This window comes from Staurois parvus, unplaced genomic scaffold (assembly GCF_062004578.1).
Source record: "Staurois parvus isolate SC_StPar_1 unplaced genomic scaffold, SC_StPar_1.0 ptg000607l, whole genome shotgun sequence".
Lineage (NCBI taxonomy): Eukaryota > Metazoa > Chordata > Amphibia > Anura > Ranidae > Staurois > Staurois parvus.
Window position 1 is genome coordinate 2,096,475 of NW_028318403.1, and position 24,837 is coordinate 2,121,311.

Genomic DNA, 24,837 nt, shown 5'->3' on the forward strand with positions numbered 1-24,837 from the left:
TGATCCCCTACCAACCAACAATAATTCTGGCTCCCACGGACTGGCTATATGCTCATGTGGTACACAGATTAGTCCTGTCAATTTAAAAAGGTGCTCCTAAGGACAACTCGTTAACTGTATAAAATATACCTATGATAAAAATTATAGACTCTTCATTTCTTTGTAAATGGGCAAACTTACAAAATCTGCAGGGGATCAAATAATTATTTTCTCCACTTTATATCCTGAAATCTACTTTAAGGACACCGTCCCAAGGCTTTCATTAGTTAAGTGTAGCAGAATACGGCCAGAATAGTGTCACCCATTGGGATTCATGTACACAAGTGTCTGGGACAAGAACTGCTTTTACGTGGACAAAAGGGACAAGAACTTTGTTACATGGAGAAAGATGAAATGGAAAAGTTTAGAAAGATATGGGGTAGATGGTATGAGTTTAAAACATCAGAAAAATACTTAAAAGTGAAAGGTCCCCCGGTAGTTGAAGCAGAGAATTTAAATGGTTAAAGAGCTCTATATACAAGACTAGATCAATAGGATGGGAAAGCGGATAAGACGAAATTGGACAGGGGTGTTCTGGGGGTGGGAATGGGGATACAGTTTACGTGTATGATGTAATAAGATTTTATGGTTGTTTTGTAATGTATTTTTTCTTAACAGAAAGTTCAATAAAAGATATATTTAAAAAAAAAAAAAAACTGCTTTTGTTGCCCTTAGCAGCCAGTCACATCCTTGGGCTCCATGTACACGGGACACTTCTGAACGATGGAAACTGACTGCTGGAAAACGTAGGTTAAAAAACGTCTGTTCAGCTGCGTTTGCATACAGTGTTTATGCGCATTTGCGTTTAGAAGCGTTTTTTAAAGATAAGCACAGGAGAACCTCCCAAATGCCCAGAATGCACTGAAAAGTGGTAAATTATTAACTATTTCAGACTGTGTCCAAGAAATACAGAGAGTAGAAGCAGAGACAGCAGGATGTGTTGAGATAATTAGGTGTGAGTTGCTCATTAACATTTCTTTTGTTTCCAAGGGTGGGAAAGGTGTCTGGTGGAGGGAGTCATTAAGGCCACCTGGCAGGGGGTCTTCATGAGGAATTTGAGGTGTGAATGGTCATTAACATATCTTTTGTTTCCAAGGGTGGGAGAGGTCTGAGGTGTGAATGGTCATTAACATATCTTTTGTTTCCAAGGGCAGGAGAGGTCTGAGGTGTGAATGGTCATTAAAATATCTTTTGTTTCCAAGGGTGGGAGAGGTCTGAGGTGTGAATGGTCATTAACATATCTTTTGTTTCCAAGGGCGGGAGAGGTCTGAAGTGTGAATGGTCATTAACATATCTTTTGTTTCCAAGGGTGGGAGAGGTCTGAGGTGTGAATTGATCATTACAATGTGTGACAAGCTTGGTGGGAACATCCTGTGTTCAGTGTTTTCTCCATCTGAGTACCTTGAAACCGCTTTGCATGCATTTTCTATGATGAAAAAAGGCTCTGGACAGCATTGGGAACTGGAAGAATTAAAAAAAAATTTCAGACGCAAACGCTTATAAACGCGATTTGTGTCTTGCGTTTGAAACGCTGATAAAATCGACTGCTGAACGCAAGTTTTCTGCGTTCAAAAAAATGACTGTAAACTCAAATGCCTGTAACGGACTGTAAGCAACTATGTGTACATGGACATATAGGAAAACATTAGGGAGAGTTCAGGGGCTGCTGAAAAAAAACGCTGAACATCTCCTAAACGTGTACATGAGCCCTAAGAGACAGAAATATGAGAGCTGCTGACTTGTTTCTGAATGTGCATGCTCCAGAGCCATCATTTTCTCACTACTTAGCATGCCTCCAACCCAGAACAAGCATGCAACCAGTGAGGGGTCAGGTCCCTTGACAGCACAGTACATACGTTTCTGGGTCAGTGGCTTGCTAAACACTGAAGCAAAAAAAAAATGGAGGTTGTACCTTCAAAAACAAGTCAGAATTGGTAGAACCTATATTTTTATCCCCTTACATAGCTGTTCATTATAATGTAACCATACGATAAAAAAGGCGTTTACAGTTATTAAAGTGAATGGGAAGACAGAGATAAGCAGCGCAGTCACCACACCCAGCTGTACAGTGCTGTCCATGAAAGTCACCTAGGGTGCCCCTGCACAGTATACTATCTTCTACAACCCCGCCGGGCCCCCGATTCATAAACCACAAGAACTGATTGTCTGAGTTAGTATAAGAATGCAGCTGTCATTTGTCACAAACAGATCTGACGTGCCACTCTGCTGTGCTTTAGATATGATCGCCAACAAATGTGCATGCCTTCATTTACTGTCACTCTCTATAGCAGTGGTTCTCAACCTTCCTAATGCCGGGACCCTTTCATACAGTTCCTCATGTTGTGGTGACCCCCAACCATAAAATTATTTACCCAGTAATTATAATTCATGAGTGTCGTTTTACCTCCAATACTGCTGCTTTCAACACAGTAGCTGCTTTTAACAGAGTAGCTGCTTTCAACACAGCAGCTGCTTTCTACACAGTAGCTGCTCTTTACACATCGGAAATATGTGTTTTCTGATGGTCTTAGGGGACCCCTGTGAAAGGGTCGTTCGACCCCCAAAGGGGTCGCGACCCACAGGTTGAGAACCACTGATCTATAGAGTCCCTATAGTCAAACTGAACTCTGACTTAAAGTGCATAGCGAAGAGTATACCTTATAGCGCCGTTCCAAGCCGAGGATGGAAGGAAAAAGATCACCGGCAAGTGAGAAGAGGGGAGCATGAGTCTGAAGGTTTCCAGTGTCAGCCAATACAAGTGAAGGGATGGGAGCTGCTCAACCAACCCCAGGAGACCAATATTAAGAATGGCCTCAGCCGCTGTTCTGGCCACGCCCACTGATGCATTTCGCCCCACCCACCGGGACTTAGGCAGGCCATAGACGGGCGTTTATCAGCCGAATTTTCAACCGAAAAATGAAAAATCGTTCAGCCACGTTGCCGATGCTGCCACCAATGTCCACAAAAAATGGCTGATTTTTGCGGATTTTCCAGCATGACCAATAAAACTAAAGGAGAAGATCCACGGAAAACGGCCGACGGGCTGGCCCCAATAATGGCGTAAATATCGGCCGATTTTTCGTGCGCACGAAAATTCGTCTGATAAACAACCCGTCTATGGCCTGCATTGGTCACAGAGGCTTCGTTCTGACTAGTTTTTCTGACACCAAAAGAAAAAAGGTGATGGGGAGGACACTAACTTGACAGCTTCAGCTCTGTTCCTGTGTGTTATATGAAGGGGGGTGTGTCCCTTTCCATCCAATCAGCTCTCAGAGCTCTCCTCAGTGATGTAACTTTTTTTTGTTCCATAAGAGTCTTATTAAAGCGGAGTTCCACTCACCTGTCAAAAAATAAAAGTCAGCAGCTACAAAAACTGTAGCTGCTGACTTTTAAAAAACAGCCACTTACCTGTCCCTTGGTCCCGTGGTGTGTCCCCCGCAGCTCGTTTCACCAGCCGTCCTGTATTCCAGGAGACCGGCATCTTCACTATACAGAGTATCCCCAAGGCTGTGTTCTATCAGAAGATTAAATGGGGTACGTGGAAGAAGGGGAGGATCAGAGAAGACAGGCTCAAACAGCCTTTTTACACAATGCAGAGGATATACAGTCATGGCCGAAATTGTTGGCACCCTTGATATTTTTCCTGAAAATCAAGTATTTCACACAAAAAAGGTATTGCATTAACACATGTTTTGCTATACACATGTTTATTCCCTTTGTATGTATTGGAACAAATATAAAACAGAGGCAGAAAAGCAAATATGACATAATGTCACACAAAACCCCAAAAATGGGCTGGACAAAAGTATTGGCACCCTTAACTTAATATTTGGTTGCACACCCTTTGGAAAACATAACTGAAATCAGTCGCTTCCTATAACCATCAATAAGCTTCTGACACCTCTCACCCGGAATTTTGGACCACTCTTCCTTTGCAAACAGCTCCAGGTCTCTCTTATTGGAAGGACACCTTTTCCCAACAGCAATTTTAAGATCTCTCCACAGGTGTTCAATGGGATTTAGATCTGGGCTCATTGCTGGCCACTTCAGAACTCTCCAGCGCTTCTTTGCCATCCATTTCTGAGTGCTTTTTGACGTATGTTTGGGGTCATTGTCCTGCTGGAAGACCCAGGATCTTGGACGCAAACCCAGCTTTCTGACACTGGGCCCTACAGTGCGACCCAAAATCCTTTGGTAATCCTCAGATTTCATGATGCCTTGCACACAGTCAAGGCACCCAGTGCCAGAGGCAGCAAAACAACCCCAAAACATCATTGAACCTCCACCATATTTTACCGTAGGTACTGTGTTTTGTTCTTTGTAGGCCTCATTCCGTTTTCGGTAAACAGTAGAATGATGTGCTTTACCGAAAAGCTCTATCTTGGTCTCATCTGTCCACAAGACGTTTTCCCAGAAGGCTTTTGGCTTACTCAAGTACATTTTGGCAAACTGTAGTCTTGCTTTTTTATGTCTCTGTGTCAGCAGTGGGGTCCTCCTGGGTCTCCTGCCATAGCGTTTCATTTCATTTAAATGTCGACGGATAGTTCGCGCTGACACTGATGCTCCCTGAGCCTGCAGGACAGCTTGAATGTCTTTGGAACATGTTTGGGGCTGCTTATCCACCATCCGGACTATTCTGCGTTGCAATCTTTCATCAATTTTCCTCATCCGTCCACGACCAGGGAGATTAGCTACAGTGCCATGGGTTGCAAACTTCTTGATAATGTTGCGCACTGTGGACAAAGGCAAATCTAGTTCTCTGGAGATGGACTTGTAACCTTGAGATTGTTGATATTTTGCCACAATTTTGGTTCTCAGGTCCTCAGACAGTTCTCGTCTCCTCTTTCTGTTGTCCATGCTTAGTGTGGCACAGACAGACACACAATGCAAAGGTTAAGTGAACGTCTCTCCTTTTTATCTGCTTTCAGGTGTGATTTCTATATTGCCCACACCTGTTACTTGCCCCAGGTGAGTTTACAGGAGCATCACATGCTTGTAACATTCTTATTTATCCGCAGTTGTGAAAGGGTGCCAATACTTTTGTCCAGCCCATTTTTGGAGGTTTGTGTGACATTATGTCGAATTTGCTTTCTTTCCTCCCTTTTTTTGTTTTGTCCCAATACACACAAAGGGAATAAACATGTGTATAGCAAAACATGTGTTAATGCAATACGTTTCGTGAGAAATACATGATTTCCTGGAGAAATATCAAGGGTGCCAACAATTTCGGCCATGACTGTAAGAGCCTTGTGACTTCTATCAGTGTCTGGCCGAGCACTGGTTAAAGTTTTTGAGTTCTGCTCTGACTATCCTATGGGATTGCATGACCCCTGCCCATCTGTCCGCACAGCACTTATTGGCCCTGTGCTGATCATATGCACCCTCCCAAAGAAAATAAAACTCTCTAGCAATACACACTAAACTGAGCATGTGCAGAATGACTCCTAGAGCTCTGTACTATCAGCAGATAGATTGGGGACAGTGGAAGAAGGGGAGGATCAGAGAAGACAGGATCAAATAGCCTTTTTAATTAATGCAGAGCATTAACCCTTTAGGTTCCATAATGAGTATAACAAGCATGCTTTACTGCATAGACAGACTGATTTTACTGTTGTGCGTTTATTAAAACACTTTAAAAATATAATAGCATCTTGACGTGTCCACACTAAGTATATGCTTGAATTTACATTTGATCAATTTGCATTTACTATTTTTAAACAGAAGATGAAGCTCAGGCTCCTTTTTCGTGTGCTTACCAGGCTAACATTGACTGCTTTGGAGAAAAAGCCTGCTTAGAGAGCTTTCAGACAGGCACACTGTTAGGAGTTTTTGGCTAACAAATATATGTGAGGACTACTAGGTCTTTTTTAAAGCATTTGTGGGGTGACGCTGCACAATCGTTCCCCATATTTTCTCTAATATTTATTGATTGTCAGCCCCATCTAGTGACCAAAGAGAGGTATGTTATTCTTATTGAGGTATTTAAGAAACAATACCGCATTTTGGCCACTAGATGGAACTGAAGATCATAGGTGGTCATAGTAGTGACAATACAGGGAAACTTCGTGCAGCATGATTGTGACATTCGTCCAGCGAAGGATTTATAAAGAGACCCCTAAATGTTTGAAATGCTCATAGCAAACTAATTATAGCTCGGTCATACCAAGGGTGGACTGAAAAGTAAAAGATGTGTATGAAAAATAGACAGTGGGCATGACAGGTATTTAAAAACACTATTTAAAAGCATAGCCAGCGGCTTTTAGGGTTCATGTACACTGCAGCTGATAAACTGACGTTCAGGAGCTTTTCTGCGTTTTTTTTTCAGCAGCCCCTGAACTCTCCCTAATGTTTTCCTATGTGTCCATGTACACTATGTTGTTTACAGGCAGTTGAGTTTACAGTCGTTTTTTTGAATGAACCAAACTTGCGTTCAGGAGTAGATTTTATCAGCGTTTCAAACGCCAAACATGGTTAATCGCATTTATAAGCGTTTGCGTTTATAAGCGTTTTTTAACTGTTCCATATCCAGGTGCTGTCCAGAGCCTTTTTTCATCATCAGAAATGTATGAAAAGTGTTCTCCATGTATTCAAATGGACCCAGTACACCGGCGCAGTCAGTTCCAGGTTTTGTGTGAAGGAAAAAATGGTAGAACGTGCCACATTATGCTCATGATGGGATCCATAGTGAATACAACCAGAAAAGACAGATCATCTCAACACATACCGCTCTCTCTGCTTCTGATCTCTCTATTCCTCTCAAAATGTCTGAAATAGTTAATTTTTTACTGGTTTTTCAGTGCATTCTGGGCATTTTGGAAGGTCTCCTGAGGTTATCTTTAAAAAACACTTCTAAACGCAAACGCACATAAACGCGGTATGCAAACACGGCTAAACAGACGTTTTTTAACCTGCGTTTTCCAGCAATTGTCAGTTTCCTTCGTTCAGAAGTATTTTCCAAACGTCCCGTGTACATGGAGCACTATAGTGACATAGAGATCCATTATTTATTCATAGAAGTGACAGGCTAAGAGGAGTCATCGCTGTTCACATGTATCTGCCTACACAATGGTTACCTGTGGTCAGGGCCATGGATAAGGGGGTACCACCAGTCCTCCTATACGTGACCCAAGCCAGCAGGGTGGCCTAGGCAGCTGGGTGAATCACATGTGGGCAGGGAAGGTAATCGGAACAGCGGGGGGCAATTACTGGAACCGATCTACTATATGGCTGCCTCTGCAGCAGCTGAAAGCGGGCTTCTTCTCCTCTTCCAGCTGCTGCAGAGAAAGCCATACAGGGGACCTGTTCAAGCTGAAAGCGAGTTCTCCTCTCCCAGCTGCTGCAGAGAAAGCCATACAGGGGACCTGTTCAAGTAACTGCCCCCCGCCACACCCTCCCTGTGCACCATACATTTCCCCCTGCTGCCCAGGCCCCCCCACCGCCACAGTGCTTCTGGCTTCCCTCCTCTCCTTTCCACTGACAGCAACAAGCACACAATAGGATCCTTCAGGATGGAGAGTGCCATATATGGCAGTGTCACATTTACCAGCCCCTTCTTTTCCTGAATGAACACAATGAGTGATCGGTACCACTCACTGTATTCATTCCTACCTGAATGAACACAATGAGTGATCGGTACCACTCACTCACTGTATTCATTCCTGCCTGAATGAACACAATGAGTGATCGGTACCACTAACTCACTGTATTCATTCCTACCTGAAGTATAGCAAACTGTTTTTTTTTGGGGGGGAGGAGGGCCCTGTCAGGTTGACTGTATGGGGCCCCATTGTTTCTAACAGCAGCCCTGCCTGTGGTTAGGGACTGATGAGTGATCCTAGACACAGAGAGATGTGCTCACGGTCACACATTTGTAAATCGTCAACAATGCGCCAACGCATGTCAATCCCAGATTTTGGGTTTTTTGGGGGTTTTTTTTAATGATTGTATAGATTCCAATAAAAAATAGCAAAAGTAGCAGTGACAAGTGGTCTATCACACAGTTATTGTTTTAGATATTCTAACAAAGCCAACTCTTCATATCAGCATCCTTCTGTTAATCATTAGGCTGCATACAAAGGTGTGCCGTCGCACCCAGTCACATGACCCGCATGTGTTCCAGAGAGCACGCTACTGCACAGAGTTTGTAAATACAGCGTACGTGCAGCAACCTCCACAGCCTGCTGATAGTGCAGAGCCGCACGAGCACCACATCCAAGTCTTGTACTGTAAAGTAAACACTCACCTTAAGCAACAAAAGTCTGAAAAAATCAAGAGAACACATCCATACACAGTGTATGTGACACGTATGATAAGATATGATGCAATGTGCTTCAACGGTATCATGTCATCCTAGAACTGTATTGTTGGGTTATTATGCTGCAATCAATGAATCAACACTATTCAGTATGAGTAATTACTGTCTAATATAGAATTACACTGATCACATCATATCTGTCATTAGGTTACAGAGCTCCAACTACTTCAATAATCCACAACGAGTGCACACAAACATGTCCTATAGATTGCTAACACGCACATTTCTGCATGCCAGAAAGAATGATAACAAATTACCGTGCGCTTTGGTGCGGTGTGATTTATTAAAATTTTCAGGCATCTCTTTTGCACGATTCTCTCTCATAGGGCATGCAGGAATGCACATGCTCTATTGTACCTGCATAGGTGCAAAAGAGGCCTTAAAGTGGTTGTAAACCTTAAACATGAAGTCTGAACAAAGCATATCCCTCTATAGTGTGTGTTTGTCTCAATCCAGAGCACTAAGTGTCATTTGTGTCTGCTGCTTTGTTCCTCTGCTATTAGCATGAATCCTTTCAGAAACGTTTTCCTGACACCAAGAGAAAAATGGTGACAGGGGGGGAGCTCCAGAAGATTGACAGCCTCAGCTCTGTTCCTGTGTGCTATGTGAAGGAGGGTGTGTCCCTTCTCTCCAATCAGCTTTCAGAACTCTCCTCACTGCTTTTCAGAGTTGAGAGATCCTGAGTAAATTCTGCACTTTGAATGGATGTAGGGGCACCACAGTGGCTAAATGGTTAGCACTTCCACCTGGCAGTACTAGGGTCATTGGTTCAAATCCCAACCACAGCACCACCTGCCTAGAGCTTGCATGTTCTCCCTGTGCCTGTGTGGGTTTCCTCCAGTCTCTCCAGCTTCCTCCCACACTCCAAAGACATGCTGGTAGGTAAATTAGCCCTAGTATGAATGTGAATTAGGGACCTTAGAGTGTACACCCCTTGAGGGTTAGGGACTGATGTGAATATACAATACAAATGTAATAAACTGCATAAATTGATGGCGCTATATAAGCGCCTGTAATAAACAAATAAGACAGCTACAGATAAACTGATACAACTTATGTAGGAGGATTTGTTTAATCTCTGTGCCACTTTATGGTGCTCACTTTATAACCAGGGCTGCCCTTGTCTGACTCATGTTAACACTACAGCACCATGACACAGCAAAATGATAAACAGAATACGTCAGTGATCTGTGACCCGACCAGATATTCCTGCTTGTTTGTAAATTCAGATGCTACCTTAACGGAATACTACACGGCCATTTTAAACGGATTAAATGAACCAAGGAAGTATTTGTTCTCACACACCCTTGACTCCATACTCCGTTCTCTCTATCCTGCCTATTTTACCCATGTGTGGTCCAGAGAATTGTATGAGAAGTACGATCGCTGTTCAACTCGATGTTTTTCAATTTTTGGACACATTTTTGGATCCTCATTTCATGCACATAAATTTGAAGTCCATACAAAAAAGTTAAAGTAAGTTCACCTTTTATTTATTTATTTTTTTAAGGTGGACTAACCCTTTAAGGCCTTGCTTAGACTGGTCGTACTATACTGTACGCCTGAGGAGAGCTGTGTTTACCTGCATGGGGATGCACAGGTGTTCCGTGCATCCCCGTGCAGGCAGTGCCATTGATGTCATGCACCCACCAACCAACATGGATGTCATATTGGGACATGGGCTTTGTCCGTGCAGCTGTGTTCCAATTGAAATCAATGGGACTGCCTACACAGGTATGCAAAGAACACCTGTGCATCCCCATGGGGGTAAACATAGCCCTGCATGGGAGTATGGCATAGTTCTGTATAAAAGAAGAGTCACAACTCCTCCACTGGGGGTACAGGGCTCTGAGGAAGGGAGCTTGACTCCCGAAACGTGTTAGTTTCCTACCAGACCGCTTCAAGATGGACCTTCTAAGGCTGTGTATCTTGTATATGTCTGCAGTTTTCATGCATTTGTGAGTATGTCTTTGTCTCTAGGCATTTGAATACATTTTATGAAGGTAATGCACGAGGAGTCCGTGCCCTTATATGCGTGTTTTCACAGATGCAGGTTAGTGGTTAATGGTGCAGGTTAGCAGTGTGTGCTGCCGCCCCCATCACCCTTCCGTACAATGTAACAATATGAAGCGTCCATCGCATAGATGATCACTTTTCCTCTTTATTGGTCACAGAATAAAAAGTTACAAAAAGATCCCAAAGGCTTATGCGTTTCAACCCTATGTGGGCCTTGAGCCCTTGGGTTGAATTGTGTAAGCCTTGGGATCTTTTTGTAATTTTTTATTCTGTGACCAATAAAAAAGAAAAGCGAATTTCTATGCGAGGGCCTCTTCAAATTGTTACAATGTAGGGTATAGTATGCCCTGTATGAACGAGGCCTATAACAATGGGGTTCTTGGTTCAAATCTTGGCCAGGATGTCATTTGCATGGAGTTTCCCTGCGCTTGCATGGGTTTCCTCTGAGTTTTTCTGGTTTCCTCCCACATTTATGCTGGAAGAGTATTTGGCCCTAGTATGAGTGTTCAATTTGCGATGCACAATTTGGTAATCACTGGTAGGTTGAACTGGCTCCTATATGCATTTAAGTTAGTGATCATAGATTGTGAGCTCAGGGACTAATATGAATTTACAATATGGAAAACATTGCATAGATTGTCAGTGCTATAGAAATACCTGAAATAATACAGAAAATTGGGGAAGGGCTGAGGAAAGACCTGGTGACCAAAAAATTCCATAAAAATCTCTACAGAAAAAACTCTCAAACGCATCAGGAATGATGCCAGAGAGCATGCCAAACGTTAGATACGACTCAATGGATCTATACAGACCAACTCATTCATGCAACAATCTCCAGCAATACAGCCAAGATTCCCTACCTTGAGATACTGAAAGTGATTGCAATGCACAGGAATGTGAAATGTACGCTGGCATGGGGCTATGTGTGATCAGATCGCCCTCCAGCAGTCATCAGAGCTCACTTTGGAGAGTTCATCCCCTCTACGCTCACGTGCAAGGATTTTTAAATTGTATCAACATACACATCAGAATGTGGTGAAGGGGAAATCAAGCCTTTTAACTTGCTGGTTGAACAAAAAAAAAAATAAATGAATTGTCTATGCGCTGCCTTAGACCTCTTACAATGCACCCCCACCTACGAAACATACACTCTACTAACTAAAACTAATAAAGTCAGCAGGACGTATCTGCCTCCTTCTCACACAATTTCCCAGTCTCAGATCTCCTGGTCTCCTACCGATCAGAAATCCATGCCACCATTAAAAAAAAAAATTCTGAATGATGGATGAGGAGCCTGGCATCATTGGTGGACTGGAAGACGAGAAGAAAGATGGTGACTACTGATGAGGTTGAGTGCCTCAACTCGCTCATGCGCTGTACCTCATTACCCTACTGGGGGGGAAACGTTTCCCTGAGGTCATCAAAATATATAACTGTAATGTCATACAATACATGTGCGAGATACGGTGACGTCATCGATGGCTGGCTTCTTCCTTCTTTTCTGCTGGCTCACTGGTGATGTCAGGAGCCTCATCTTGCACATGCACCATACAACATTACACTAATCTGTAAAAATAAAAAAAATTTAAAAAATGTAAATCTTTTCCATGAGATCTCAGTTAGGACTCAAAATCTCCTTGGAGGGCACTGATGATGTAGCCTTCCCAGGGGGCATCTGTGAGGAAGAACCTAAGGAGACCAGAAAGTGAGAACCATGTAAAGTAAGAAAAAAAACTGGATGTTTGAAATCCTGGCAGCCTTTCTCAACCTTTTCAACACAGAGGAACCTTTGAAATAACTTTCTGGTCTCAGGGAACCCCTGCTAAAAATGACTATATCTACAACTCATGGTACATCAGTGTGATGGTCGGTGGGAAGAATGCTCCTTACACTTGTGGTCATTGGGACAAATTACCTCCTTACCAATACCTAAAAAGATCAATGGTGTCAGTGGGAAACTATCTGAGAGGCAGAAATTGCTCATTGCTTAAGGAATCTCCAGCAACCTTCGGAGGAACCCTTGGGTTCCATGGATCCCTGGTTGAGAAACCCTACACTATGGGATGAGTTCACTTTGGCATGCAGAGCTGCATACTGATGAAAAGGTGTAAAGGACCACTTTAATGTCCATGCTGTATGTAGTATGCACCAAAATCAATGGAAACAATTAATGCAGCAAAAAAGGTTTTTTTGTTTTTTTTTAAAAAAGCCATGGGAAGTTCCATCCATTTTGTAATATATATCTTATTTCCTCCTTTGGAGTCAGCAACTTTATATTCACTGTGTAAAAGGTTACACGTTTATTATGTGCTGCGCACGGTCCTATGAACACATAACACAGACAAGCCATACAATTACCAGGCAGAAATGATTCAGCAATATTCATATCAGCACTTAAAGCAACAGTGTTCAGAACCAATCATAAGGCAGCTTTCATCAGTCATATGTATAGTCTACTAAAGCATACATTATCATAGTATAATATAATGATAATAATATAATTAAAAATAATATAATAATTAACATTATAATAAATAATATTATAATAATAAATAACATTAGAATAAATACTATTATATAAATTAATATAATTATTGTAATAATATAACAAAATATAATACATAATCACTCTTTTGTGCTCCCCTGCCATCTTCTCACTTATATAGATGGCACCCCTTAAAACTGGAATTTTCTGACTTTTTTTTATTTCATTGACTTTACTTCTGTTGCTTGGGGATCCCATGTGTTACCCAATCGGACAGCAGTGCAGTGCACTTCAGAAGCTTCTCACAAACTCATGCTGGAAAGGTAGAACATCATAGCATATAATCCAGGAGAGGCTGAAGTCCCAGCGTTACTAATAAGGGCTCATGTACACGGGTGTTTGGAAAACTCTTCTGAACGATGGAAACTAACTGCTGGCAAATGTAGGTTAAAAAATGTCAGTTTAGCCAAGTTTGCATACCGCGTTTATGTGCGTTTGCGTTTCCCAAATGCCAGAATGCACTGAAAAATAGTGAAAAATGAACTATTTCAGACATTTTGAGGTGAATAGAGAGAGCAGAAGCAGAGAGAGCAGTATGTGTTGAGATGACCTGTCTATTCTGGTTGTATTCATTGTGGATCCCATCATCAGCATAATGCGGCACGTTCTACCATTTTTTCCTTCACGTGAAACCTGGAACTGACTGCGCTGGTGTACCGGGTCCATTTGAATACATGGAAACCACTTTGATGCATTTCTGATGATGAAAAAAGGCTCTGGACAGCATCTGGACATGGAACAGTTAAAAAACGCTTCTAAAGGCAAACGCTTATAAACGCGGTTAACTGCGTTTACAACGCAGGTAAAATCTACTCCTAAACGCAAGTTTGGTACGTTAAAAAAAAACGACTGTAAACTCAACTGCCTGTAAACGACATAGTGTACATGGACACATAGGAAAACATTAGGGAGAGTTCAGGGTTGCTAAAAAAAAAATGCTGAACAGCTCCTGAATGTCAGTATAGGAGCTGCAGTGTACATGAGCCCTTACTGTATCTCAGCTTCCTCTCCCTGTTCTGTCCAGCAACTAAAATAAATATTCTGCAGGGAGAATTTCCTCCTTTCATTATCAATCTTGACTAGCGGCACCCTTCGGGTTGTAGTGGGAGCTTAGGCTACATTCACACCTTCGTGTTACGGGAACGAGGGCACAAACGAGTGGGAAATGTGTCAAAATGCACATTGTGTTTGCGGTGCCATTATTTGTTAGTGGCACTCTAAATGCAGGTAGCAGTTGCATGAAAAAAACGCCATGCAAAAACACACTTGGCTCACTGCCAAAAAAAAGTGCAGGAGCTACTTTGGCACCTTTGATACAGGTAGGGCAGCTCATTCATAAATAGGATGCCCAATGCTGTCACACTAGCAAACAAGTTGGAAAAAAGTGACGTCATTAAGATATGAATGCAGCCTTATTGATAATGGGTGCCTAACCAATTGGGTGTTACCTTCATTTCAATACCCGTGCTAGAAGACTAATATGAAATCTGATTGGTTTGGACCAGGGGCGGACTGACAACTCATGGGGCCCCCGGGCAATAGGGGATCATGGGGCCCTTGTGTCCTTGCCCAAACTCAAAAAAGCCTATGAAAAAGGTACCAGGAGCATCTCATGGGGCCCCCTACTGACCCCGGGCCCTCGGGCAGTGCCCGAGTTTCCAAATGGTCAGTCCGCCCCTGGTTTGGACCAATCTCATCATCCTCATAAAGCAGCCAATGGCTTCCCCTCTCTACACATTTGATGTGGATGGAGCAATCCTCCCTGCTGTGTCATTGGACAGTGGGATTTCCCCATTGGCAGAATACACTGAGCAATGCTGCAGCCCATTGGCTGCAAGCACTGATTGAAAGAAAATTTTCCATTATTCTCATCACAGAGAACTTGATTATTAAACTGACTTCTCTTGAGCAGAAATGGCCATAGATGGATCCAAATATGTCTGGTCCCTGTTGAACTGGCTGACATTCAATTCATCTATGGCTGGCTTTGGGGTGTCTCTACTTCACTGGAGCAGCAAGGGAGACACCTTTGGTCAGCAGACATCGCATTTTCTCTTGCTCGTATTTTTTTTTGCACGTATTTTTTTTTTGCACTTTAGTTCGCTTTAAGTACTTAAGTACTTGTGTTGAATGTTTGTACATACATCGCTGTACTATTATACTACTGTTATATATTATGAGCGCTACTTTTATATACTATGAGCACCGTACTACTATTATATACTGTGAGCACCGTACTACTATTATATACTGTGAGCACTGTACTACTATTATATACTGTGAGCACTGTACTACTATTATATACTATGAGCACTGTACTACTATTATATACTGTGAGCACCGTACTACTATTATATACTGTGAGCACTGTACTACTATTATATACTGTGAGCACTGTACTACTATTATATACTGTGAGCACTGTACTACTATTATATACTACGAGCACCGTACTATATTATATACTATGATCTCTGTACTACTATTATATACTATGATCTCTGTACTACTATTATATACTATGAGCACTGTACTACTATTATATACTGTGAGCACCGTACTACTATTATATACTACGAGCACCGTACTACTATTATATACTATGTGCTCCGTACTACTATTATATACTATGATCTCTGTACTACTATTATATACTATGATCTCTGTACTACTATTATATACTATGAGCGCTGTACTATATTATATACTATGATCTCTGTACTACTATTATATACTATGAGCACTGTACTATATTATATACTATGATCTCTGTACTACTATTATATACTATGAGCACCGTACTATTATATACTATGAGCACCGAACTACTATTATATACTATGAGCACCGTACTACTATTATATACTGTGAGAGCTGTACTATATTATATACTATGAGCACTGTACTATATTATATACTATGAGCTCTATTCTACTATTATATACTATGAGTTCTGTACTACTATAATATGCTATGAGCGATGTATTACTATTATATACTATGATCTCTGTACTACTATTATATACTATGATCTCTGTACTATATTATATACTTTGAGCGCTGTACTATATTATACACTATGAGCTCTGTACTACTATAATATGCTATGATCTCTGTACTACTATTATATACTTTGAGCTCTGTACTACTATTATATACTTTGAGCTCTGTACTAATATTATATACGATGAGCTCTGTACTACTATTATATACTATGATCTCTGTACTATATTATATACTTTGAGCGCTGTACTATATTATACACTTTGAGCTCTGTACTACTATTATATACTATGATCTCTGTACTATATTATATACTTTGAGCGCTGTACTATATTATACACTATGAGCTCTGTACTACTATTATATACTATGATCTCTGTACTATATTATATACTTTGAGCGCTGTACTATATTATACACTATGAGCACTGTACTACTATTATATACTATGATCTCTGTACTAATATTATATACTTTGAGCTCTATTCTACTATAATATACTATGAGCACTGTACTATATTATATACTATGAGCGCCGGCATATCCAGTGATGGATGCTGTATTATGTAAGTATGAGTTAGCAGGCAGCCGCTGCAGGTTACATCACCCAGGATTATATGACAGCTCTGATAGACACAGGGAGCACATGGAGGACAGAGACAGACAAGAAGCCTGCATAGGACGTTAGTTCTGTCCATTCTTACCAGTCAGTATAACGATCCCAGCTCCGCTCTCCCTGCACCCGGCACGCTCCGTCCATGTGCGCTTCGCTGCGCTCCGGGTTATATATATAGCTACAGGTATCTCCTGGATGGGGCGGGACGAGGAGTGAGGGGGCGGGGTCTCTGTTTTCATTTGATAAGCATGAGTCAGCAAGCTCCGGTGGCCGCAGATTATGAATGGGATCACGTGACATCTCCAGCAGCCTGGCGGAGGGATGGAGGAAACTCAGGAGAGGAGAGGGTGGAGAGGATTGGGGAGGAGAGGAGAGAAGAGGATTGAGAAGAAGAGAGGAGATAGAAAAGAGGACTGGGGAGGAGATGATTGGGGAGAAGCGGAGAGAAGAGGATTGGGGAAGAGAGGAAAGAAGAGGAGAGGATTGGGGAGAAGAGGAGAGGGAAGAAAAGGATTGGGGAGGATAGGGGAGACAATGAGAGGAGAAGGGGAGGGGAGAAGAGGAGAGAAGAGGATTTGGGAGGAGAGGGGAGAAGGGGATTGGGGAGGAGAGGAGAGAAGGGGATTGGGGAGGAGAGGGGAGAAGAGAGGATTGAGGAGGAAAGGGGAGAAGAGAGGAGAGAGAAGAGGATTGGGGAGGAGAGGGGAGAAGAGGAGAGGATTGGGGAGGAGAGGGGAGAAGAGGAGAGGATTGGGGAGGAGAGGGGAGAAGGGGATTGGGGAGGAGAGGGGAGAAGAACAGAGGAGAAGAGTATTGGGGAAGAGAGGAGAGAAGTGGAGAGGGAGAAGAGGATTGGGGAGCAGAGGGGAGAAGAAGAGAGGAGGAGAGGATTGGGAAGGGGAGAAGAGAAGAGGGAAGAGGATTGGGGAAGAGAGAGGGGAAGAGGATTGGGGAGGAGAGGGGAGAAGAAGAGAGGAGAGAGAAGAGGATTTTAGGAGAAGAGGATTGGGGAGGAGAGGGGAGAAGAAGAGAGGAGAGGAAAAAATGATTGGATAGGGGAGGAGAGGAGAGGAGGCTTACAGGGAAGAGTGGGGTGAAGGGACAGAGGGGAGATACACAGGAGATCTGAATACAGATCTGTATATCTGTATTCTGTGTGCTGCTGCTGAGCTGTGAACAGGAATCAGTGAGAGGCAGAAGACACTGAGATATTTATGACATCTGTAGACAATGAGGGCTAAGCCCCAAATCAAACATTTATTACCAATCATTAGAAGTGGTGACTGCATTCGTTTAATTTTTCTTTAAAAGCTTTTTCCCTGTGTTTTCACCTGTGATCTGGCCAGTAGCACACCTCCTGCCTCCACTCTGGATGAAGGAGCACAGGGGGTACAGCAGACAGCAGCATTGTCAGTTGGGGGGGAGGTAGGGAATGTAAGCTTTAATAGCAGATTTAAATACACTAACAAATTGAAGTCAAACTCCAGCTCATACTTTATAATCCGTTACAGCAAACAGCTTTCTCCTTTTTTGATGAAGGTTTTACATAAACAAAATCTGATCATTGTAAGCACCTCTGTCGGTGTTAAATGGTTTGTCTAATCTCGGTAACTGATACATTTGCAGGAGAGCTTGTTCTGTTGAAAAACAACAGACTTATTTTTTAACTTAAATAAAAACATGCGCATTCCAGTGTGTTTTTAGGTGCATTCCGGTGCATATTTGGTGCATTTTTTAATGCATTTTACTGCGTTCCAGTACAGTTCAGTGCAGACAAAAAGCAGCATAGTCTACTTTTTTTTCTAGAACTGGAATGCACTGGTGTGAACTATGCCACTGGAAACCATGTAACCTACGATCAATGCAATTTTGATGCAGAGAAAAATGCACTGGACTGCATGTGGTGAGAACTGGCCCTAAAAAAGAAAACAAATTCAGATATCACCTAAGAATTGGTAAGCTGCAATATAATAAACATTTGCTTTTGCTTTAATACCGCTCTATTAAAGTGGAGCTCCACCCAAAAGGGGAATTCCCCTTTAAGGCCTCATCCCCTGCTGCCCATGAGGAATTTGCACCTAGTGGGGGTTACCCTATTTTGACAGATACCTGCTCTCACTTCCGCTGTGACCTCCTAGGCGATTGGAAGCAGATGTTGTCCTCCCCCCTCCCTCTCTGTAGTCTTCTGGGACATGTGACAGGTCCCAGAAGACTATGGGACCAGGGGCGGACTGACAACTCATGGGGCCCCCGGGCAATAGGGGATCATGGGGCCCCTGTGTCCTTGCCCAAACTCAAAAAAGCCTATGGAAAAGGTAAAAGAGGCATCTCATGGGGCCCCCTACTGACCCCGGGCCCTCGGGTAGTGCCCGAGTTTCCAAATGGTCAGTCCGCCCCTGTATGGGACCATTCACAAGGCGCAGCACTACTTGCGCATGTGCAGTGGGAACCCTCGCTGTGAAGTGCGGGTGACTACACTTAAGATGCCAGCATCAGGGAGAGAGGGTGGCCGGTGAAACTGGCTGCAGTGAGGACACCACTGGATCATGGGACAGGTGAATGGCTGTTTTTTAAAAAATAAAAAGAAGGGGAAAAAAGGGGAGAGCAGAGGGAAACTGGGCAGTCCACTGGAATTCCAGAAAAAAAAATGAGGTGCCTCCAGAACAATCGGGAAGGATACTACCTAAAGCATATAATACAAAAACCAAAGAAAAAAGAAACTAGGCTACACACCTAAATGCTAACCTCAAAAACGTATTTATTCGTAGAAAACATACAAAGTAAAAACACATTTTATCGGGGACCTGGTGATCACTCCCAATTGTGAAAGCCCCCACTCCTGGCATGGAGGAAACCACCCACAATAGACACCGATGGTACCAAAGATGTCCCCTGTGTGCACACAGCACCCATACCTCCACAGTAGGGACCCAGCTCACCACCCTCAGAAACCCCAACCACCCCTCAACAATCCCTCCAACTCTCAACCAAAACAAACCCCAAGAACCCCCGAGAGCACCTCCCAAGGTACCCCAATGTTCCTCCCACAGTGATCCTCCCAAACCCACCCAACCAACCAACCAACCACCCCCTCTCCCTCAGAAGGGAGAGAAGGGAGCTGAGGTATAACACCAACCCACTATCATCCCCCCTACCCCCAGACCCCACTAGATCGAATATCCCATCCCCCAACACACCTATAACAGGATAATGTGGTATTCCTTTGGAAAATGATAACCTGCAGTAAAAATCAACCTCAACACATGAGCAATATGATAAACCAGCAAGAACCTGAAAGAAATGATTGAGTACAAAGGGCTATAGCCTATAAAGTCCAATTGAACAATCAGGTAACAAGTGCACTAGAAAAATAATGCAGTCTGGTTTGGCTGGTTTTTAAAAGTCAGCAGCTACAGTTTTTTTAGCTGCTGATATTACGTTTTTATGTTTTGACTGGAGCTCTGCTTTAAGTTTCTTTTATTTTAATCTGGTGACACAGCCAGTCAGTCTGTTTTTCAACAAACTGTCCTGCAGCACCACTATCTAATAAATAACATTCACATCTAAAAAAAACACTAAAAAAAAAATAAATAAATGTAAAACAAAATAAAAAATTATATATATAACAAAAGTATGTAAACACTACATGATTTGTAGGTGTGAAAGTGATGACATGTTTCTTTTTGCATTCAAAGAGCAAGTGATGTAACATTTTTTTACTTCTGCTGTGGGATGAGACACCTAGCTAACAGGTGTGAATCCTCATTTTCATCATTCACTGCATGGGCTGCTAGTAATACGGGGTCATGTCAGAGCTTACTGATCTTGGTGCTCTCTTAGCTGGTGCCTCTGTGATTGAAGTTGGCAATTCATTTTTTCATGTTGCCAGGTGCAGTGTCAAAGTTTATGATGGCTTATACACCTTCCAGGAAAATGTCATCTGATAAGCCTAAGCATGGTCAAAATGGTCAACTGGCCGAAAGAGACAAGAACATTGCACAGGATTGTGACCTAGAATAAGAACACAACTGCTGTAAAAGTGACTGCACAGCTCAATCTCAGTCTTCCAAAGCCTGTGTCAACAAAAGCCGTGTTAGAAAAACCTTCATGGGCGAGCTGCAGTTGACAAACCAGTAGTGACCGATATCAATGCTCAGAAGAGGAGAGAGTGGTGCAGCACCCGTAAAACATGGATTATCAATCAATGGAAGACTGTAATATGGTCCAATGAATTGAGCTTCATACTGTTCCCAACCTCCAGACGTGTTTACATGTGGCAAACACCATCCCAAGCTTACGACCAATGGTAAAGCATGGTGGTGGAGCAATCATTATTTTGGCATCCATATCTTGGTATTCATCAGGCCCCATCATCACCTTGAAAGGTAGAGTCATGGCCAGCGACTATGTACAAACTTTGGCCGACCATGTGCATCCCATGGTGCAGACATTGTTTCCCGAAGCCATTTACCAAGACGATAATGCTCCTACTGACACAGCTGGTGTTGTAATATGGTGGTTTGATGAGCATGCAGACAAAGTCCCACACCTTCCCTGGGCTCAGCAGTTGCCAGGCCTCAATATTATAGAGCCACTGTGGTTACTTTTGGAGGACAAGGTTCGGGCTGTTTTGGTTTCTTTGTATGTATGGATTGCATGGGTTGTTACTGACATGTGGTGAGAATTTCATGTCAATAGCACCTTTAGAAATATATTTACCTAAAAAAAAATGGTGACGTGTTCAATACTTATAATGTATATCATAAATAAATGAATGAATATCAATACACGTCAATTAATTTGCTGCACACTGTAAAGAATCAAACCGTGATGTCTTAAAACCATAAACAATTAAATCTGAATTAATAGGCTTAGGCTCCATTCACACTTGTATGACTTTAATGTCGCACGCGGCTTAGGAGTGCAACTCTGGTGCAACTTAGATGCAACTTTGGATGGGTGCGGCTTGGATGCAACTTAGACTTTGACCAATGTAAATGGACAACTAAAAAATTAAAATAAACAGTGCAGCGCTAATAAATAATAAATATAAATGTCCATTGAATAAGTGATACAATTAATCAAACTCAATATACCCCTACAAATATAAATCCAAAGTAATCAGTAAAATATATAATGGTGTCATACGTGTATTCCCTCACAGGGAATATCTCGTGCAAAAAAGTGACAAATATAATCATAAACAATAGTGGCAAAACAGATACAGTGCTCAAAAAAAGATGAACCAATATTCAATTACAAGAAAAGTCCAAACAATTAATAATACTAATAATAATGATGATGCAATGCTTAGTGATAGTCTTCACACTCCACTCTTCATGCAAAAGTAATGTGCAATGTGCGTGATTCACACGTGACAATCGTTTAGCGGCCAAAATGCCCCCTCACCTCCTTACTTAGACCCCAAAGGGCCAGCACGCTATAAGGATCAAACGATCCTATCAGACTGGATTCCTCTCTGGTTATCGCCTTGCACCTCCAGCATCCACCAGATCAGCAGCCAGCTCCTCCCAGGGTCATAATGAAACACAAACAGAGACCCTCCATAGTGCAACTAATTTTATTCAGCGATAGATAGATACAAATAGAGTTCCACTCACATAAAAAACGAAATGATCCAGCCTCCTACCACATGCTATGGGTGTACTGCATGGGTAATACACAGGGTGATCCAATATGGCCCCCACGTCGGAAATGACGTCACCACGTTAATGGAAGCTCCTCCCCATGTACCGACGCGTTGCGTCACGCTCAGCACGTGACTTCATCAGGGTAACCTATCAAATGGACAACTGTTGCACAACTGACTCATGTAAAACATTCAGGTACAACTGTCATGTGACTTTTGAGGGTTAACACTGAAGTCTATGGACCTCAAGTCGCATGAAAGTTGGACCGAAGTAGTACATGGACTACTTTGAATTTGCTGCGACTTTAAGTCACATAGATATGAATGGTACTGATTGGAAATCATGGGATGTGGCTTGTCATGTGACTTTTGAAGTGTGAATGGAGCCTTAAAGTGGTTGTAGGTATTCTCAGCATTAAGGTAAATACACCTTTTGTACAGAGGATGCCCACCTCCCTTATAGTTATCTGAGCCTGATCACGATCCAGCGCTGGTCAACCTGTGGCTGAAGAAAATACAATTGCATTATCTATGGCTTCTGACTCACTCACCAGAATAAACTGACCTCCTAATAATAGGATGGTCAAAATAGACTTCAGTCTATACCAGCGGTCACTAAATGGAGGACCGCAGTCTGAGAAGGGTCCCAGCAGCATTCCCTTCTGGACCACCAGCCCGCAATGACAGATCAGCCGCTGAGCAGGGAAATCATCACAGCAATATGGCATCATGTGTGCACCCCGCCCCTTGCAGCTCACTGTCTCTCCAGCCTCCGCTCCCTACCTGTACACAAGCATCCTTCAGCAAGGATCCCGGCACAGCTCCTGTCTGCCCTTAAGGTAGGGTGTAGTCTTACAGGGGCACTCTGATGGGCACATTGAATGTTAAGGGGCACTCTGATGGGCACAACATAGAATGTACTCATCAGTGTGCCCCTTAACATAAATGTGCCCATCAGAGTGCCCCTTAACATAAATGTACCCATCAGAGTGCCCCTTAACATAAATGTGCCCATCAGAGTGCCCCTTAATATAAATGTACCCATCAGAGTGCTCCTTAACATAAAATGTACCCATCAGAGTGCCCCTTAACATAAATGTGCCCATCAGAGTGCCCCTTAATATAAATGTACCCATCAGAGTGCCCCTTAACATAAAATGTACCCATCAGAGTTCCCCTTAGCATAAATGTGCCCATCAGAGTGCCCCTTCACATAAATGTGCTTATCAGAGTGCCCCTTAATATAAATGTACCCATCAGAGTATCCCTTAACATAAAATGTACCCATCAGAGTGCCCCTTAGCATAAATGAGCCCGTCAGAGAGACCCTTAAAATAAATGTACCCATCAGAGTACCCCTTAACATAAAAAGTACCCATCATAGTTCCCATTAACATAAATGTGCCCATCAGAGTGCCCCTTAACATAAATGTGCCCATCAGAATGCCCCTTAACATAAATGTACCCATCAGAGTACCCCTTAACATAAAATGTACCCATCAGAGTGCCCCTTAGCATAAAATGTACCCATCAGAGTGCCCCTTAGCATAAATGTGCCCATCAGAGTGCCCCTTATTTTATGTTAAGGGCCACTCTGACAGGCATCTTTTATGTTCAGGAGGCACTCGGATGGGCACATGTTATGCTAAGGGGGCACAAATGGGCACATACTGTGGAAAGGGGCACTCTGATTGACACATATGATGTAAAGGGGCACTCTGATGGGGAAATATGATGTAAAGGGGCACTCTGATGGAGAAATATGATGAAAAGGGGCACTCTGATGGGGAAATATGATGGAAAGGGGTACTTTGAGTGTAAGGGGGCACTTTGACGGGAATGCCTGGTGTAAGGTGGCACTGTGATGGGGATACCTGATGTAAAGGGGCACTCTGATGCGCACACCTGATGTGATCGAAACAGGGCCGGGCTGACCATTTGGAAATTCGGGCACTGCCCGAGTGCCCAGGGTCAGTAGGGGGCCCCATGAGATGCCCCTGGTACCTTTTTCATAGGCTTTTTTGAGTTTGGGCAAGGACACAGGGGCCACATGATCCCCTATTGCCCGGGGGCCCCAACAGTTGTCAGTCCGCCCCTGGATCAGAATACATGATGTAAAGTTGCACTCTGATGGCGACACCTAATGTAAGGGACACACCCTATTCGGACCTTTTCCAGAAGAAAATTTTAGTGACCAGACCTCCTTGAATTCTAATTCAATACCCCTGGGCTATACATTCTCTGCTTGTGGTCAGATCTCTCCACTCTGTGCTGTACATAAGCGATAATCGCATCAGAGTATCTTCCTCATCAACCAGCAGGGATGCTTTCCAGCTGATATGTGCTCCAGTCCTCCGGTGTCACCCCATCACATCCATAGAAAAGACACAGACCAGAGCACAGGGTCATCATCTACCAACATTTATTAGCAATGAGCCTGGCCTGGTCTGTGTAACCTCTACATTACAGACGCAGACAAAAGTTACTATGCTATGTTGAATATTTTATGAAAGTATTGTCACACTGTAGCAGTAATCAGACTCAGAAAGCACATGATCTGTTGTTGTGTCTCATTTAGTGAATTGCTGCCAATCCAAGGATGTCTGGTGGAATATAAACAGGTTCTCTTTGACTTTATGAGTGCTGGAATCTTA

At 42.8% G+C, this 24,837-nt stretch overlaps 1 protein-coding gene across 1 annotated transcript in view; it reads right to left on the reverse strand.

Moving 5' to 3' along the window:
* Window positions 1-17,450, reverse strand: part of OSGIN1 (oxidative stress induced growth inhibitor 1) — a 39,591-nt gene extending 22,141 nt beyond the window's left edge. Inside the window, exon 1 of the mRNA XM_089692864.1 lies at window positions 16,622-17,450. Within this exon, the coding sequence (XP_089548990.1) occupies window positions 16,622-16,772 (151 nt within the window). The 5' untranslated portion in view covers window positions 16,773-17,450. The remainder of the gene's footprint in view (window positions 1-16,621) is intronic.
* Window positions 17,451-24,837: the final 7,387 nt, after the last annotated feature.